This window comes from Drosophila montana, unplaced genomic scaffold (assembly GCF_035044405.1).
Source record: "Drosophila montana isolate Dmon_TW-CO22-7 unplaced genomic scaffold, ASM3504440v1 contig_3218_1, whole genome shotgun sequence".
Classification (NCBI taxonomy): Eukaryota; Metazoa; Arthropoda; class Insecta; order Diptera; family Drosophilidae; genus Drosophila; species Drosophila montana.
The window spans coordinates 2,775,225-2,791,144 of record NW_026998098.1 but is presented as its reverse complement, the minus strand read 5'-3'; the positions used below and the strand labels follow the sequence as shown (position 1 = coordinate 2,791,144).

Here is a 15,920-nt window from a genome sequence, read left to right as displayed (position 1 = left end):
CAGCAGCAGCTGCAACAACAGCAGCAACAGCAACAGCACGCACAGCAGCAGCAGCAGCAGCAACAACAGCAGCAGCAGCAGCAGCAGAGTGGTGTCGATATATCCACAGTTGTTGGTGGTGAGCTAAAGAGTCGCGTCAGCGAGGAGAATCCCGACTCGACAACGCTGGTGAATCACTCACTGGTCGAGAGTAAGTTAACCGCCTTGACAGCCATGCAACCCATGACTAATCTAGCACCACCACTTCATCACCACCACCACCATCATCCGCATACGCCAGAGGGCTTCGTCAAGCCAAAGCCGCCGCCAAGCGATTACCAGTACTCGCAGTACCCGAACAACTATCAGATGTACCCGCCGCCACCACCGCCGCCGCATTCGGCCTACTCCGCATACGACGCCTACCAGAACATGAACTATAATTATGGGTATCATCATCAGGCGTACTCACCGTATGGCATGTATCCGCAGCAGACGCCGCCGCCGACGTCGCCGTCGCCCAACTGGAATGTTTATGGACATCATCAGGGCTCTGGCAGCTATGGGCCCACCGGCGGAGGAGCTGGTGGTGCAATGTTGGCCACGCATGGTCCTGTGCCGTCGGGAGCGACTCTGGTTAAGCCCACGTTGCCAACAGTAGTGGCTCCACTGCAACAGCAGCAGCAGCAGCAACAACAGCAACTGCAACAGCCTCAACAACAACAGCAGCAGCAGCAGCAACAGTTGCCGGCGACACCACCCCAAACGGTTTTGCCCGATTTGAGCAACGGTCAACTATCGGTTAATAGCGTGGAGCCCATTGCCACGCCCACAGCAGCGCCTACGGCTGAAGTGCCGCCCATTGGCAACAACAGCAACAGCAGCAACAGCAACGATGCCAACGGCAACACACCTGGAGCCGGCAACAACACGACGACAACAGTCGCGCCCGCCAGCACCAATTCCAGCAAAATCGAGCCCATCGGCGAGGTGGCCGAGATTAATGAGAACATCGAAGCGTTCCAGGATCCGCAAATGGGCGGCGTTGCCATTGCGCTGAATCATGGCAGCGTGTTGATCGAGTGCGCCAAGCACGAGATGCATGCAACAACAGCTGTGCGGCGACCCGATCGACATGAGCCGACGCGCATGACCCTGATCTTCTACCAGCATCGCAACTTGAATCGGGCCAGGCACGGCATCGATGAGTGGGAGGAAAAGATGCGCGTGAAGAAGATCAACACGGACCTCGACAACAAAGCCAAAGAGGAGCGCGAGCGCTTGCTGAAAAAGGCCGCGGGCGAGGATGACGAGGATGAGGATATGCACGATGAACAAATGGCGGCGACGGTGCCGCCGCCGCTGCCCAGCATTAAGAAGGAAAGCAATGGTAGTGGCGGTGCCGTCAAGAATGGCGCCAGTGGCAGCAAAAAGAAGAAGACCGATGCCAGCAAGAAGTCGCAGTCAACTAACAACAACAACAACAATAGTAACAATAACAACAACAACAGCGAGCAGCCAAAAAACGAGAAAGTTGCCCTCCACGCACCAACACTAACAACAACGTCGTGGACGACCCTGTTTCCTATGCACCCATGTGTGGTTACGGGGCCCTATCAGGAGGGCAATAGCAGTCCAACCTCGTCCACGAATGGCAACGCCAATGCCAACAACAACGCGAATGGCAACACCAACGCGAATGGCAACACTGGCAATGCCAATGGCCCAACAGGGCAGCAGTCGGCAGCGGTGGGCGTGCCACCGCCGCAGCAGCCGTCGCAGCAGCCGCCGCCGCCAGCGCAGCAAACCTGAGCGCCTACCAGCGCCAGATGGGAGGAACCTACTACTACTGGCAGTAGCAGTAACAGTAGCAGTAACAGTTACAGTAACAGTAGTTGCAGTCGCTTGGATCTATTGCCGTTTAGCTCTAAGCTTATGCCACAATCGACTGAAATATTCTCACAGCAATTTATTTTTGTAAACGCGTCCTGATTTCGTGTGCCATACGAGGGTAGGAGGCGGGCAGCAGGTGGCAGGGTGACCCAGCCAGGCACCATTCCAGCATGCAGTAAAACACTACCAAAACTCCACTACACACAAACACATACACACACACACATGCCTAGTTTATACACTGGAAGAACACAAATGCAGCTAGATACATATACATACATATAGAAAGAAAAAAAAACAAGCAAACTTTAGTTTCTTAAGAGCAGCTATATTGTTGGCAAATTCTGTTAAATGCGTTACTTTTAATTTGATGTTCTCTCTTTCTGTTAAGAATCAAAACACACTACAAACAACAAACTACAGAACAAACACTAGAAAACAAAAACTGAATCACTAAAAAATAAAACAAAACAAAAACAAAAAAAATATCTAATAAATAAAATGCTAAAGTAATTTTTGCTTGAGTTTCTATCGCGAGCAAAATAAACAAATTAATATTTTAAACAAACGATCATGCAAAAAGAAAACACAAAGAAAATAAAAAACTGTTAGTGGACGGACACTCGTAAAAGATCATTGCCAAAAGTACAAATAAACCAATTTTTAAAGCAAACTAGAAACAACGTAAACAATTTCGCAAACAACTAAACAAAATACAAAACTTAATTAAATAGTCGGTAACATGTTTTTACTGCTAGACACTAAAATAGCACAACAAAATCAACAAAATATTTTTCAACTAGCTTTTGCACTTTAATTCAACAAAACCCAACAATTTGACTGTCACTTGTCGCTGTTTCATACTCTTAAGCGCCAAGCGAATTCAAATTGGTGGGCAGCAAATGACGCTCTTTTGGTGCATTGCAAACGACTCTCTTTCGATCGTCGCTCTACACCCAAGAGAGCTGCATTTGTCACATTTGATTTACCGTTAACTGCAAGTACATTCACAAACAGACACACACACACACAGCCACACAGAGAGAGCGTTACAAAGGCAAACTACAATAACTAACAAAGAAAAATGAAGAAGATACAAAAACAAATTGAATTTACATACTAACACTTTTGTATTTAGTATGTGTGCGTCTGGCGATAGAGCACAATAATGAGGGAGCTGGGATGGGCAGCATTTTAAGCTAAGCATACGTAAAAAGCACATAATTAAGCATAAAGCATAACATGTGAGGGGGAAGTGAAGGAAATGTTAGTAAAGCAAAGAGAGGAGCAGCGCGTAAAGCATCAAGACATTTTTTAAACATTATTAATAAATTAAGTTTAAGCAAACAAAAAACAAAACACAAATTACCCAGACATACATATATGAAATAAAGAGCAACAAATGAAGTTTTATTTATTTATGCGCGCCCAAAAAGGTAGAACTTTCTTTTATATATAATATGTGCTGTAAATGTTAAAGCAAATTCAAAAAGAAAAACATAAAAATCCCAAAAAAAAAAAGACTCGAAACCAAGCAAGTATTAAGTACACAAAAACAACAACTATAAATTAACTAAAGGACAACATATTTTGCTTATTCATTTCACGCATGAATTGTTGTAAAAAGCTAACTCAATTAATTTACATCCATCCAAATGAAAAAATCAACAAAATGGCAGCGCAACTGAATTTCAAATCAAATTAGTCTAAACAAAAACAAAAAGAAAAACAGATTATTTTGCACAAAACGGTTATTAAATATATGTATACTTATGCTGATAATTTGAAATTATGACGATGAAGGGGAGAAGTGTGCAGGAGAATCATAAATGTAAAACGTATGTATGTAAATGTAAGGCAGCGAAGAAGACTTTTGAGCAACAAGAAAAAACATGTTTTGATAAATATTTAAATGTTTATATATATAAATATAAATTATGATAATTGATAATTGATTAACTGATTACGCAAGCCAACAACTATTATAGTTTGTAAATGCTTTTTATATAATTTTCAAAATAAAAGAAAAACCAACTTTTTGCCATTATTAATTTATAAACGAGTTTACAATGTGTTTTCAGTTATTTGCGGGGCGCAAGCAGAAGATGAAGATAAAAATACACACATATATATATATATATATATATATATATAGATATAGATATATGGATATATATACACTATATATATTGGAGAATATATACTATAAATATTGGCGTATATTAATTTTAACAAAATGTCGACAGAATGATTGAAACACTAAAAAAACACTGCACGTAAAAGATCGACAAAAAAATCATGAGACGATAATAAGGTTGGAGCTAATGATGATAATGATACATATTGTAAAACGATAAACAAAACTGAAAACATAAAAAACAATCGCATATAAAGAATATGAAATAAAACAAAAATTATATTTATTTAAAGTACGCGTATTGAAAGCAAACAGATATTAATATTAAATAAAACAACAAACAAAGTTAAAAACCTTGTTTCATTTGTAGTTGAATTTAATGTAGCTAATAATTGGCAGGTGTACGGAACAAGATAGCTCCACACATAAATGGAGATTCATCTTGGAATGCCTTATTGGAATTCAAAATTTTGATTTCAGGTTCAACCAAATTTATCCAAAGATATAATTCCCTTGCCCTTTTGTTAAAATTGGAGCCAAATCTACAATGTAAAATGTAAATAGGGACGTATAATTTCTATCGCCTGGGCAAAACAGGGTAACACCCGATGAAGAAAGAAACTAACACGTTCTCAAATTTAATTTGTAGTCAAAATATAACTGACAATGGGAATGTGCGAAATGTGACTTGCGCCAATCTTGCTTACTTACTAGATAGGTCTACACAAATACATATGTACATATAGCTACATAAAATACAAAATTAGACTTCACGATTGCGTTTTAAGTACATGGCAAGTGACGAGCGAATCTTAAGACTATTAAAATATGAGCTCTAAATCTACACTGTAGTTGTCCAGCGCCGTTTTGTTAACGAATCCAAAGGTCCATCGCATATATTGGTTTGTTTTGTTGCAATTATTGACCACCAGCTCTTCGGAGAAGGGCAGCAGCTCCATGCAGCGTTTGCCTTCCTTGCCGTGCTTTATCATCTTCGTATGATAATCATAGAACCAATACTGATTACCTTGCTGCCCGTGACAGTCCCACAGCCAAACAGGCGCATTTGCATCCCATATTTGCACGTCCAGGCAATCCTTTTTACGGCGCAGTCGCAAATCTCTCTTCCAGCTTAGCGACCAGTACTGCGTACGCTGTGGCTTCACCAGATCAATTGCACAACGGTACATGCCAACGCGATTGTGTCGGACACGGCCAAGCGTATCTATACACAGCGTAGGATCGGCAACATTTTGTATGGCGCCGCTGGCATAGTCGGGCGGATCAACGGGCGGATAACTCTTCATCAAATCAAAGGCTACATTCTCCATGAACCACTTGAACGATTTGCACTTGAGCTTGGTGCGTATGGCTTTCTGAGCCGTCAGATCCCCGGGATCTACACGATCGTAGATACCGTCTCCGTGGCTGTACAAGTGGTTCTTGTATTCATCCATCCAGACCTCTGCTACACGCTTATAGTTCTAGAAAATAAATTCGTCAAAGCTATATCTTGTAAGTAGTTATCTAATTACTCACCTTGTGTAAATAGTCTCCAGACCGTGGATTTTTTACGCCCTGGCGTGGACCGCGATAGATGTGACCCACACGAGAGCAAGGTGCATCATACATTTCTCCCCCGCACATCCAGATCTTGAAACTTAATTCATACTGCTCACCGCCCCAAATGTCGAGCCCCTCATCATAGCCGCCCAGCTCCCAAAAGAACTCTCTGGAAATTGCAAAAAGACCGCCGGCCATGACGGGACTCTTGAACGGATCCGCCGGATGCTTTAAATCCTCTGGCAAAAGCGGCAGTCGCTTGTAGAAAAATTCCCAATCGAACGCGCCCCGCGCGCCCTCATCCTGTGCACGATAATTAAAATTGCTGTGATCAATGACATCAATAAACGGACAGACGGCCGCCCGCTTGTTTTGCGCAATCGGGTCCAGCAGTGGTGGCAGCCAATTGTAGTTGGCCTCCACGTGCGAGTCTAAGAATATGAGTACATCGGCAGTGGCATTCCGTGCGCCCGCAGAGCGTGCACCAATTAAGCCCGTGCGCTTCGGCAGACGCACAATGCGCACCATACTAAAATGTTCGGCAACATAGTCCTCCAGCGGTTTGAAGAGAGGTGCACGATCACTGAAGTCATCAACGAGGATAATCTCCTTGAGCAGCTCTGGCGGCGATCGGTTTATTAAGCTGTGCACGGAGCGCATCAGCACGGACAGATACTCATTGTAAAATATGATAATCACAGACACGTTCGGCAGCTTGCTGAGATACTGTTTCTTACGGCACCTGTTTGGGATGAAAGTGTAAATTAGAAAACGTATTGGAAACTGACCCAACACGGGTCATTAATTGGTACTCACTCCTTATGCCGTATGTCGGGCAGGGAGCGATTCACTGATATAGAGTCGGAGAGCAATGCATTGAAGCCATTCTCAAGCGATAGAACCTGCTCCCTGTCGCGCAGACTCTCGTCCAGCTTGGCCGCCTCACCATGTTCGCCGATCCCCACGCGCTTGGCATCGCGCTCTATTGCCGTGTAGTCGTGCCAGTCCTTCTTCAGTCGATTGTCATCGGGTGCTGCTACCTGTAGAATCTCGTTTCCTTGTTCCACCTTATTGATCGCTGTATCCGGCACATCAACCTCCGATTGATCTTGTGCGTCTTCTGCGTCTTCTTTGTCTGGCTCATCCACCTGTGGCGCTTCCTGCACAACATCGTTTTTTACATTGTGCAGCGGCAGATCCATCTGAAAGTCTTTGGCAGACTCCATTCGCCTGTCGCCAGACCTAAGTGCCTCAGGCCTTAAGGGCTCAGGCTGGATGCCATGATGCACCGGCTTATTCGTATATGGCGTTGACGAAATCCAGCTGGTGATGAACAGGAAGAGCATCAGCGAAACCAGCACCAAAAATGCCGACTTGATCATCCATTTTATATTTGGACGACGCATTCTGTGTGCAGACTATGTTTGTTCTATTGTGGATACGTGTCAAGCTCGCTGGCTACGCAGACTGCGACCCACTGCTACAACTGCTACCGACAGAGATACTCATGAGCGAGTCAAAACGGGCAACGTTGCGTGCTGTTAGTTCAGCTGGTGTTGTTTAGTTCTTCGCTGCGAGCCAATTACCAGCTGAAAGATAAGAGCAAAAGAACAATAAGTACAGTGAAATATCTGCATTTATGTTCACATATAGTTAAAGTTAAGTTTTCATTTGTTGATACGCCATTCATCAATACATCAAACCATTTTAACATTCTTGAATAAGAATATTTTATTTGGCTTAATATGCTTTATGCTTGTATTGGTGAGCTTAGGTCTCAGTGCCTTGAGTTTAGCATGCTTCAGCGACCGTGAGCTGTGTATGTGACCTTCCAGCCAAAGCTGGGTTTATAGACGCCAAGTACACATCTGTGAAAAATATGTTACGAATTTGTGGCATATCGGTGCGCCATTATTACGTGTACCCATATATAATATAATATTCAAATAACCTACTATTTATATATATTATATTATTTAAATGAAATCTGTTGAGGCAGTCCAGCAAAGGTTGTTGCTCGGCGCGAGCTTCAAAGAGAACTGAGGCCAGGCCTCACTGTAACTACTCAAGAGAACACACATACATACACGCACTTCTAACTTGTGTGTGTGTGAGACAATTACAAAGCAAGCAAAAACAAACATAGCATTTTGCTGATAAGCCGCGACTGCGACAGTTGACATTGCCTACGAAGACAATTCTAAGTAGTTTTTTAGAAGTTATGATAAACAATGAATTATATGGCAGCCAACTTCCGGTAATACCAGCCGAAAACAGCTAAAAATCACGTAGATTAAAAGAAAAGTATACGGGTCAACCCAACACTGAATGTAATTTGGTTTATTTTTCGATTGTTATTTTTTTGTTTTCATTGTAGATAATTGTATACGTCACTAGAGCAGCTTGTAAATTTTACCTGTCATATGGCGACTTTAGGCGAATTTCAGCGGTTTTTGTTTCGGTTTAAAGTAGTCTTAAATTTTAATTATCTATGAAAGTAAAATACTCGAATCCACGTTCACTAAACCAGTCTTCTTCTATTTGGACTAATTGCTGCTGCTTCTTAAATGCCCGCTGTTCTTTTGCCATTCACCACGACACGCGGTCGTCTAAATCAGCTGCCGCATGCATTCACGTTTTACCGGCATTTACGGGGCCTGATGGTTTGTTGTTTTTTTCGTATTTTTTTTTATTTTAGTAGAGTTTACAACTTTTTCGTTAGTGTTTTACCAAATATATTTGTAGAAATGCTTACTAGATAGCTATTTTTAACATTTTCAGTACTTCCTCCTTATACTTGGCTATGTTGTACTCGTTCTCACCCTCATTTATCAATGCCTCTACACTATTTGCATAGTTAGCACTGGGCGCGTCCTTCTGTTCTCCTGTTGCATTCCAATTGAGTATTTCCTCAGCGGAACGTTTCGCTTGATTTCGTTCAAATTGATACACCTCCATGTCGGCCTCCGACTTGGTAGCTTCCCATGGCTCCGTGACAAAGGACTCGTGATAACATGCCGTTAACAGATATAAAGCATAGTCGTAATTTTGCTTGCGCGTAGGGCAGCGATCAGCGGCAAATGTTAACACTCCAGTCTCCTGGTTGTATCGTTCGCCCACAAGGCGTAGAAATTTATCTTTTGCGTGTGCATCGAACTTCAAATCGGACAGTTTTAGCGTGATTGTCACGCGACGAGCCTCCGGATGTCGAATTGTTGGTAGACTGTGGCAATAGTCTGTGGTGATAACTTCGATAGGAAAGGGACGCTTCCATTTGGCCTCCGTTTCTAGGCCCTTCGGCCAGGGCGTGCAAAACTTCTTGATTGCTTCGCATTGCTGCCGTATAGCTGGCGGCGTCAAATGTAAGAAATTTGGTATTTTCATTAACTCTGCATTCGCGTACTTCGAGGGCGCAGCTGCTCCGCGCTCTGTGTAGCCTTGACGCAATGGCAGCGGCACACTGGCTGGATGAAATGAGCGCGGTCCTGACCATACGGCCGTCCAATCCTGATCGACAGACATGCGCATTGTACGTGGTGGCTGCACTGCATCCTTTCTTATTTCCCGTCTGCGTGCTTGCTGTTTAATTGTACGCAGGTTGAGCACACGAAATTCTGTAAGCACAAGCCATTTGATATAAACTTTATTTAAAACTATTTTCGCTGGCTACCTTCATCATCTTCCACTTCTGTCTGCTGCTGCCGCTGATTGCTAAATAGCCGCACACTACTTTGCACTGCAGCTGCATTTTTGCAACGTATGTTACGCTCCAGCAAACGTGCTAGATTAGCCGCCATGGTAAATCTCGAGTGGTTAAAATTTAGAAAATGCACTTAATTATCGGTTTTTATAGATAACTTAACAATTAAAAGTTTACGTAAACCATGCGATGGAAAAATGCCATTCACAGTGAAAACCTGCACATCAGCTGTTTTGGTATCGATACCAAATACATATTTGCTGAAACAAGTGGGTGTTGCTATCGAACGAGGGGATCGGGCAGAAATGTATGAAAATTAGAGTTTGATTGTAGTCGAAGGTCAAAAGGCAGTTCGAACGTTTAATAACATAACAAAATATAGTAATGCTAAAGAACTGTTCAGATTGATACTACTGTTTGCTGAGATCTCATTGTTTATTGCCCCGGCGGCCATTACGGTCTATGACTTATCAGCGAATGAGCGCCCACCGAGTGCTGATAAGATGACTGAGGCTTGATATTTAGTATATTAACACTTAAACGGTTGTGCTTAGTAGCTTACAGCACGGCCAACCGGTTCCAACAGCGCACTTGTTGCATTGCCATTGGAGTCTCTGTTCAGGTGCAGAATCGTAGACAATACAGCAACATTATTAATATGACGACGCCAGATGCCAAACGAGTGCTCTCCATTCAAAGCCACGTAGTGCACGGCTATGTGGGCAACAAGGTGGCTACCTATCCCCTTCAGGTCTGTTACGGAATATGTTAATTACCAGTCAAGTGTTTACGATATTTACATTTACTCTGTATTAGCTTCTCGGTTTCGACGTGGATCCACTGAATTCGGTACAGTTCTCTAATCATACGGGCTACAAATGCTTCAAGGGCCCAGTATCCACTGAAAAAGAATTGGGTAATAGACACACTTAATTAATTTAAATTAAATCAAGCTTATCTAATCAAATTAATTTTCTCGCTGTTCAGCCAATATTTTCGAGGGTCTGGAGGAGAATAAGTTATTGTCTCATTATTCCCATCTACTGACTGGCTACATTGGCAATCCGTTATTCCTGCGTCAAGTAGGCGGCATTCTCAAGCAAATCCGTAAAGCAAATCCCAAACTGATTTATGTATGTGATCCCGTTATGGGTGACAATGGGAGCATGTACGTTCCCAAGGAGCTGCTTCCCGTATATCGCGATGAGATCATTCCACTAGCCGATATTATAACGCCCAATCAGTATGAAGTGGAGCTGCTCACTGGTAAAGAGGTTCGCAGTGAGGCAGCAGTATGGGAGGCAATGGATTGGTTTCATCAACGCAAAATAAAAACAGTTGTCATCTCTAGCAGCGACTTGGGGCAGCCCGGCGTTCTACGCGCCTTCCTCAGCCAGGTAAATGGCCCGCGGCTCGCCATCGATATACCCAAGCAAGGAAACCAGGATCTGTTCTTCACTGGCACCGGCGATCTCTTTGCTTCACTCTTCCTGGCACACAGCCATGACAGCGGCGATGTCACCGACGCCTTCGAGAAGACCATTGCCACCCTGCAGGCCGTGATAAAGCGCACAGTACAGCTATTGCCAGCACGTAGCGGGCCTGTGCAGGCCTGGGAACGCGAGCTAAAGCTCGTGCAAAGCAAATCCGAAATCGAGCAGCCACAAGTGCTGCTCAAAGCGCAGCGTCTCAACTAGACCGTCACATTGCGCGTTCAACCAGAAGGACAATAAAATGAACAAACGTTTTCTTATCATATGTAAACATAAAATGACAAGCATGCCTTACAGTCGGGTCAATGGGTTTTTTATTGTGCACACTTTTGATAGACGGGACTGATGACAACTCAAAAGAATCACTCAGCTGTACCAAATGTAGACACGATCCGTGCCCGTGCGATGCTATAAAAGAGAGAGACGGGCATCAGCTAAACAAACAGTTGACGTCATGCAGTTGTTCATTCTCTTTGCACTGTGCTTGGTGGCGGCGGCAAGTGATGCACATAAAGCAGTTGACAAAACGTTTGTGCCCCGTTATACGCTCTTAGCTGAGAGCAAGAAAAAGGATCAGGACTTGGATCAGCTGCCAAGTGATGTAGTTGAACGCCAACCTTGGCGTCGCTTGGCCTACGGCGGCTTTGGCGGTCAACAAACTGGCTGGCCGGGTCCCATGCAAGCCGCTTCACTCGGCCCGGGCCTGCTGCTGTTGGGTGTCAATCTAGGCGCCCTGCTCTATATGCTGCTTGGCTTGCTAGGACTAGCGCCGGCACAGCGAATCGGGACGTGGCATGCTGGTGACATGTACCGAAACGATAGACAAAATTTGGATGCTGGCAAGGAATCGACATTATATTTCTAGAGTTGAAGCATTACACAATGCTTTTCAACGTTTAAAAAAAAATTAAAATTTACATAATATATATATTTAATGATTAATTAGGTTTTTACAAAACTAAAAGCAGTAAATTAAAAGTTTGGTTTGCATAAAATGAACGAAATTAAAAATAAACGCTTTAAAAAATGCAAACATCATAAATTATTTTTTTACGCGAAATGAGGCAGCTCGATTTATTCTTACCACTGGCGCCTCCTTGGCGCCCGAGCCAATGGTTCCTGCAAGGCGAGATATCGGTTTGCGCAACGTCGCCGCACTGCCAGCGAGAGCTGTATAAAATGTGATTAAAGATATGGATGGAAAAACGTAATTTTTATTGGCCAAGTACTCACTTTTGGCGATAAGAGCACGCGGACTTTTCCTCACACAGTTCGCAGAGAACTTTAAATTCTCCTTTTGTATCGCAGCTGCGCATGTGCGCTGCAATCCCTGCGTGGTAAACTTGCTAGACTTGAGCAGAGCTGGAAAATGCAAAAGACAGCAGACTTAGCAAGGGGTTATGGAATTTCATTTGATTTGAGCTTACCTTGCTTCATTTTCTCCTTGTCTGCAGATCCGCAGACATTCTGATCCGAGAGCATGTCCGATACCATACGATGGCTGACGGGTCGTGGCTTTGTTACGGTCGCTGTCAGCGCTTTGTGCGAGTTCATGTTGCTGGCAATAACTTGAGTAACGTCAAGGTTGCGTGGTTTCTTAAACACCTGCTGGCTGTCCTCTACAGTGTCCGTGTCAGAGTCTGTGTCCTCGAAGCTATCCACCCCCAGGTGAAGCACAAATTCACTATTGGTTAATGTGTGCGTGTAGCGACGAGCGCGATTGCGCTTCCTGGCGCTGCTGGTCAGTGTTGATGACGGCTCATTCTCCTCATGCTGTTCGGCGAGGAGTGCATCCAATTCCATGTCCTGCGCTGACGCTTCTGTTTCCGACTCTGTGAAACGCATCTTTCTTTCCAATCGTTCGTATACACCTTGTATCTCTGGCGTCAGTTTCTGCGTCTCCTCCAAACGGTTGTATAACTGATGTAATACATCGCAGATCATGGAAAAGGACTTACGCAGGAGGCTCGAATTCTCCGCCTGCTCATTGTTAATACCGGTCAGATGATTGCTGTTTATCTGCTGCTTGGACAGCTGCACTTCCAGATCCTTATTGCTAAAATACAAACTGAGGATATGGTGGTATTTTGATTCCTTCGCCTCAAGCTTTAGCTTTTTCAGATTTATGCAGGCAGCCTCCAACTTGTTGCGCCACTGTGGCAGCTCATCGGTATATTTCTGATTTCTTGTGCCCAATGCGTTCACATAGTTCATGAATAGTTTATAGTCCTGCCAAAAAGAGAGGTGTGAATATTTTTAAAATTTTAAAAAAAATGTAAAAACTTAAAATTAAAAAACAAAATTACAGAGCAACAATTTTCAAAGCTTTTTGCTTCGCCAGCGTACTGCCCTTGCCCAGCAAAACAAGTTGGCAACACTGTTTGTCAGATATAATTAATTTGACGCAAGTTGGCAACGCGACATTTATTTTATTTGTAAATTTTAATTATTTGGAAATGCTCGCCAAAACGGGAGTGCATTTACGTGCCTTGAGCACAAGGCTCACGCCGCTTCGTCCGGTGCTCAGTACATTCAGCCAATATCAACAACAGCCACAAACGGGGGCAGGAGAAGCAGCACTGTGGCTGCAACAGGCGCGCGGTTATGCAAAAGGCAAGGATAGAAAGAAAGAAAAAGGCGGAAAAGGTAAACCTGTTAAGGTGGACATAAATGAGCAGCAGCTGCGCGAACTGATCAACCTGGATAGCCTGAATGCACAGATGGAAAAGTCAGTGCTCCAAATGAAAGACGATTTCATAAAGAACCTATCGCTGCGCTCCACAAGCGGCTCCATCGACTCGCTGCGTATCAAAGTGGATGGAGCGGAGCATGAACTGCAGGAGCTGGCGCAGATATCGCGCAAGAATCCAAAGACGATTGTTGTAAATATGATTGCCTTTCCCCAAACGATACCCGATGTGTTGAGGGCAATTGAAAAGAGCGGCATGAATCTGAACCCGCAGCAAGACGGCACAACACTCTTCATACCGATACCCAAGGTGACAAAGGAGCATCGCGAGCACCTCTCCAAGAATGCCAAAGCTTTGTTTATCAAGTATCGCGACGCCATACGGGACATACAGAATACACAGATACGCAAGCTGAAGAAGCAGACGGACATTGGAAAAGACGATGCCTTTGCGGCCCAGACCCAGGTTGCGGCCATTGCGGACAAATACATTGCCGAGGCGGACAAATTGTTGGTTAGCAAGCAGAAAGAGCTTCTAGGCGATGCATAAAGACTGATATTGAATATAAAGTTTGCCCATAAATGTCACTGCCTTTTATCAAATATTAAAACTATGTTTGTAAGATAAACTTTTGTCTGAAAATTAGCCTTAGGCGTGATTATAAATTAATTAAAATAACCGAATTAAATTCGGCAAATTTATCATCACGCTTGGGTGCAGCATACTTTAGAGTTAATCAAGATACGCACCTCCTGAAACAGTCGTTGGTCCAGCGTCACAATTTTGCGCAGCTGCTCAAAGTCTTTTTTCAGCGTTTGTCGGTAGCTCAGGGTCTGTATTTTGCTGCGTAGACCAATGACGCACTGCTGCAGCTTGATCACAGTAGCGTATACAGCGTCGATTCGGCTAAACCAAGGCTTAAGCTCCTGTGGATCGTAGCCATTGTTTCCGGAGCGCTCCATTTGCGCCAGTTTGGCTTCCAGACCCTTGTTATGCAGTAATAGACGTTCCTGCTCGCTCATTAGCTCGGTAACCTTCTTCACATAGAATTCCTTGGGCAAATTCGATTTGAGCACATTCTGGCGCAGCACAGAGCGTATCTTTTTGGCGCGACTGGCATACTTTAGGGTGTTATAAGTGTCCTCGTAAGTAAGCGAGCTCATCGACACATTGGCCACCATCAGAGTGCGGCAGTTACCGCCGAGGGAATCTTTAAGAATCCGTGTCAAGTTGGAGTCGCGGTAGGGTATATGCTTCAGACCATCGGCCAGCTTATTTATGCAGTTGCCCAGCGCCAACAGGCTCTTGTTGATGCTGGCGCCCTCTTTGAATCGCATACCAAGGCCCTTGGTGCTAGCCGCACGTTCACTGCCTGCTAAATCAATCATGGAAAGCTTTACGCTGCGCTTGGCGCCAGTTTTCTGATCCGTGATCCGAATGTGAACTTGAAAAATTGCATGTGAACGTGAGCTTTCCGCGTTGGAATCCGTTGGATGCTGAGTGCGGTTCGAATTGCCCAGTCTGAGCATGTGCAGCAGCTCCTCAGCACTGTATATGGGCTTCAGAACTAATCCGCTCACCACCACACCATTAGCGTCCTCGCGCAGCTTCAAGGGGCCTGTTTTTGTGAGCAGGTTCATAACTTGCTCATTATACACCTCCAAATAGCTGACGCCCACATCGAATTTGCGTATGTCCTGTTGGCTTTGAATTTTCTCGAAAAGGTCGCGCATTGTTAGAAACGTGAGGCCCGGACTATTTTCGCTGCCAAGCATTGTGTATGTTTTGCCTGCACCCGTCGCACCGTACACAAACACCGAACAATTGTACCTGTCAGCAGAGCGAAATGCACATGTTAACAAATATTAAGTTTCAGGTGCATTCTTACACTTACCCATCGAGCACTGCATCGACCAGCGGCGCTGTACACTCCATGAACAGGTCCTCGTTTGTGCGATCTGTGTCGTAGACACGATCGAATTCCATTGATAGTTTTTTGTTAGTACGCTTGGAGATGTCTCTGTATTGCTGCTTGGCACCCTGGAAAAAGAATTCGTCGTCTTCCTCGTCTGGGTCGAACAACAGTGAAGATCCGTCCATTACTTTTATTATACATCTTTGATTTTGTTCTGTTTCCCTCTGATTGTATGGTCGAACGCGCACTATCACCTTAATATTGGTTTGTTCAGGCATGTTTGAAACTGTTTAATTACACTTTTCGCTTATTGTTTTTATTTGTTTGTTTTTTCTTGTTTTTTGTTGAGTTATTAGTACAGCCTGAATTGGACGTTTTTTGAATTGTTTGAATTTTGCTTTGAGGCGTCTTTCTCTCTTCTTCTTTGCTCTAACTTACACTGAGCTGTATTTAGAGGGTTGCTGTGCGTTCGATAAATTAGACATCGATAAATATTTATGCGTGAAGCATGGTCACCCTAATACCGAGCTTGTATTTCAATTTTATTATT

General features: G+C 44.1%; 7 protein-coding genes across 8 annotated transcripts in view; 4 read left to right on the top strand and 3 right to left on the bottom strand.

Annotated features, from left to right (window-relative positions):
* Nucleotides 1-3,603, top strand: part of Tet (Ten-Eleven Translocation (TET) family protein) — a 109,789-nt gene extending 106,186 nt beyond the window's left edge. The window contains 1 exon segment of the mRNA XM_064689581.1: nucleotides 90-3,603. Coding sequence (XP_064545651.1) covers nucleotides 90-1,791 — 1,702 coding nt within the window. The 3' untranslated portion in view covers nucleotides 1,792-3,603.
* A 1,010-nt stretch (nucleotides 3,604-4,613) lies between these two features.
* Pgant6 (Polypeptide N-Acetylgalactosaminyltransferase 6) lies at nucleotides 4,614-8,130 on the bottom strand. 2 transcript variants are annotated; one of them, XM_064689559.1, is made up of 4 exons: nucleotides 7,989-8,130; nucleotides 6,389-7,161; nucleotides 5,549-6,314; nucleotides 4,614-5,493 (listed from the first exon to the last, which is right to left on the bottom strand). In XM_064689559.1, the coding sequence occupies exons 2-4, from the start codon at nucleotides 6,976-6,978 to the stop codon at nucleotides 4,831-4,833; spliced, it is 2,019 nt and encodes a 672-aa protein (XP_064545629.1). In that variant the 5' UTR covers nucleotides 6,979-7,161; nucleotides 7,989-8,130; the 3' UTR covers nucleotides 4,614-4,830. The 2 variants fall into 2 exon arrangements, with proteins under 2 accessions (XP_064545629.1, XP_064545630.1); XM_064689560.1 differs by lacking the exon at nucleotides 7,989-8,130 and adding an exon at nucleotides 7,528-7,544.
* Nucleotides 7,880-9,559, bottom strand: mRpS35 (mitochondrial ribosomal protein S35). Its single transcript, XM_064689569.1, has 2 exons — nucleotides 9,243-9,559; nucleotides 7,880-9,186 (listed from the first exon to the last, which is right to left on the bottom strand). Exons 1-2 carry the CDS (start codon nucleotides 9,367-9,369, stop codon nucleotides 8,327-8,329), a joined length of 987 nt encoding a protein of 328 aa, XP_064545639.1. The 5' UTR covers nucleotides 9,370-9,559; the 3' UTR covers nucleotides 7,880-8,326.
* A 39-nt stretch (nucleotides 9,560-9,598) lies between these two features.
* Nucleotides 9,599-11,061, top strand: Pdxk (pyridoxal kinase). The gene is made up of 3 exons (XM_064689572.1): nucleotides 9,599-10,023; nucleotides 10,089-10,188; nucleotides 10,260-11,061. The coding sequence occupies exons 1-3, from the start codon at nucleotides 9,931-9,933 to the stop codon at nucleotides 10,967-10,969; spliced, it is 903 nt and encodes a 300-aa protein (XP_064545642.1). The 5' UTR covers nucleotides 9,599-9,930; the 3' UTR covers nucleotides 10,970-11,061.
* A 126-nt stretch (nucleotides 11,062-11,187) lies between these two features.
* On the top strand, nucleotides 11,188-11,780 carry LOC135433478 (uncharacterized). Its single transcript, XM_064689580.1, has one exon. It carries the CDS (start codon nucleotides 11,220-11,222, stop codon nucleotides 11,628-11,630), a length of 411 nt encoding a protein of 136 aa, XP_064545650.1. The 5' UTR covers nucleotides 11,188-11,219; the 3' UTR covers nucleotides 11,631-11,780.
* On the bottom strand, nucleotides 11,679-15,870 carry Klp67A (Kinesin-like protein at 67A). Its single transcript, XM_064689554.1, has 5 exons — nucleotides 15,350-15,870; nucleotides 14,205-15,285; nucleotides 12,193-12,994; nucleotides 11,999-12,127; nucleotides 11,679-11,935 (listed from the first exon to the last, which is right to left on the bottom strand). The coding sequence occupies exons 1-5, from the start codon at nucleotides 15,646-15,648 to the stop codon at nucleotides 11,808-11,810; spliced, it is 2,439 nt and encodes an 812-aa protein (XP_064545624.1). The 5' UTR covers nucleotides 15,649-15,870; the 3' UTR covers nucleotides 11,679-11,807.
* mRRF1 (mitochondrial ribosome recycling factor 1) lies at nucleotides 13,165-14,083 on the top strand. The gene has a single exon (XM_064689573.1). It carries the CDS (start codon nucleotides 13,222-13,224, stop codon nucleotides 14,002-14,004), a length of 783 nt encoding a protein of 260 aa, XP_064545643.1. The 5' UTR covers nucleotides 13,165-13,221; the 3' UTR covers nucleotides 14,005-14,083.
* Nucleotides 15,871-15,920: the final 50 nt, after the last annotated feature.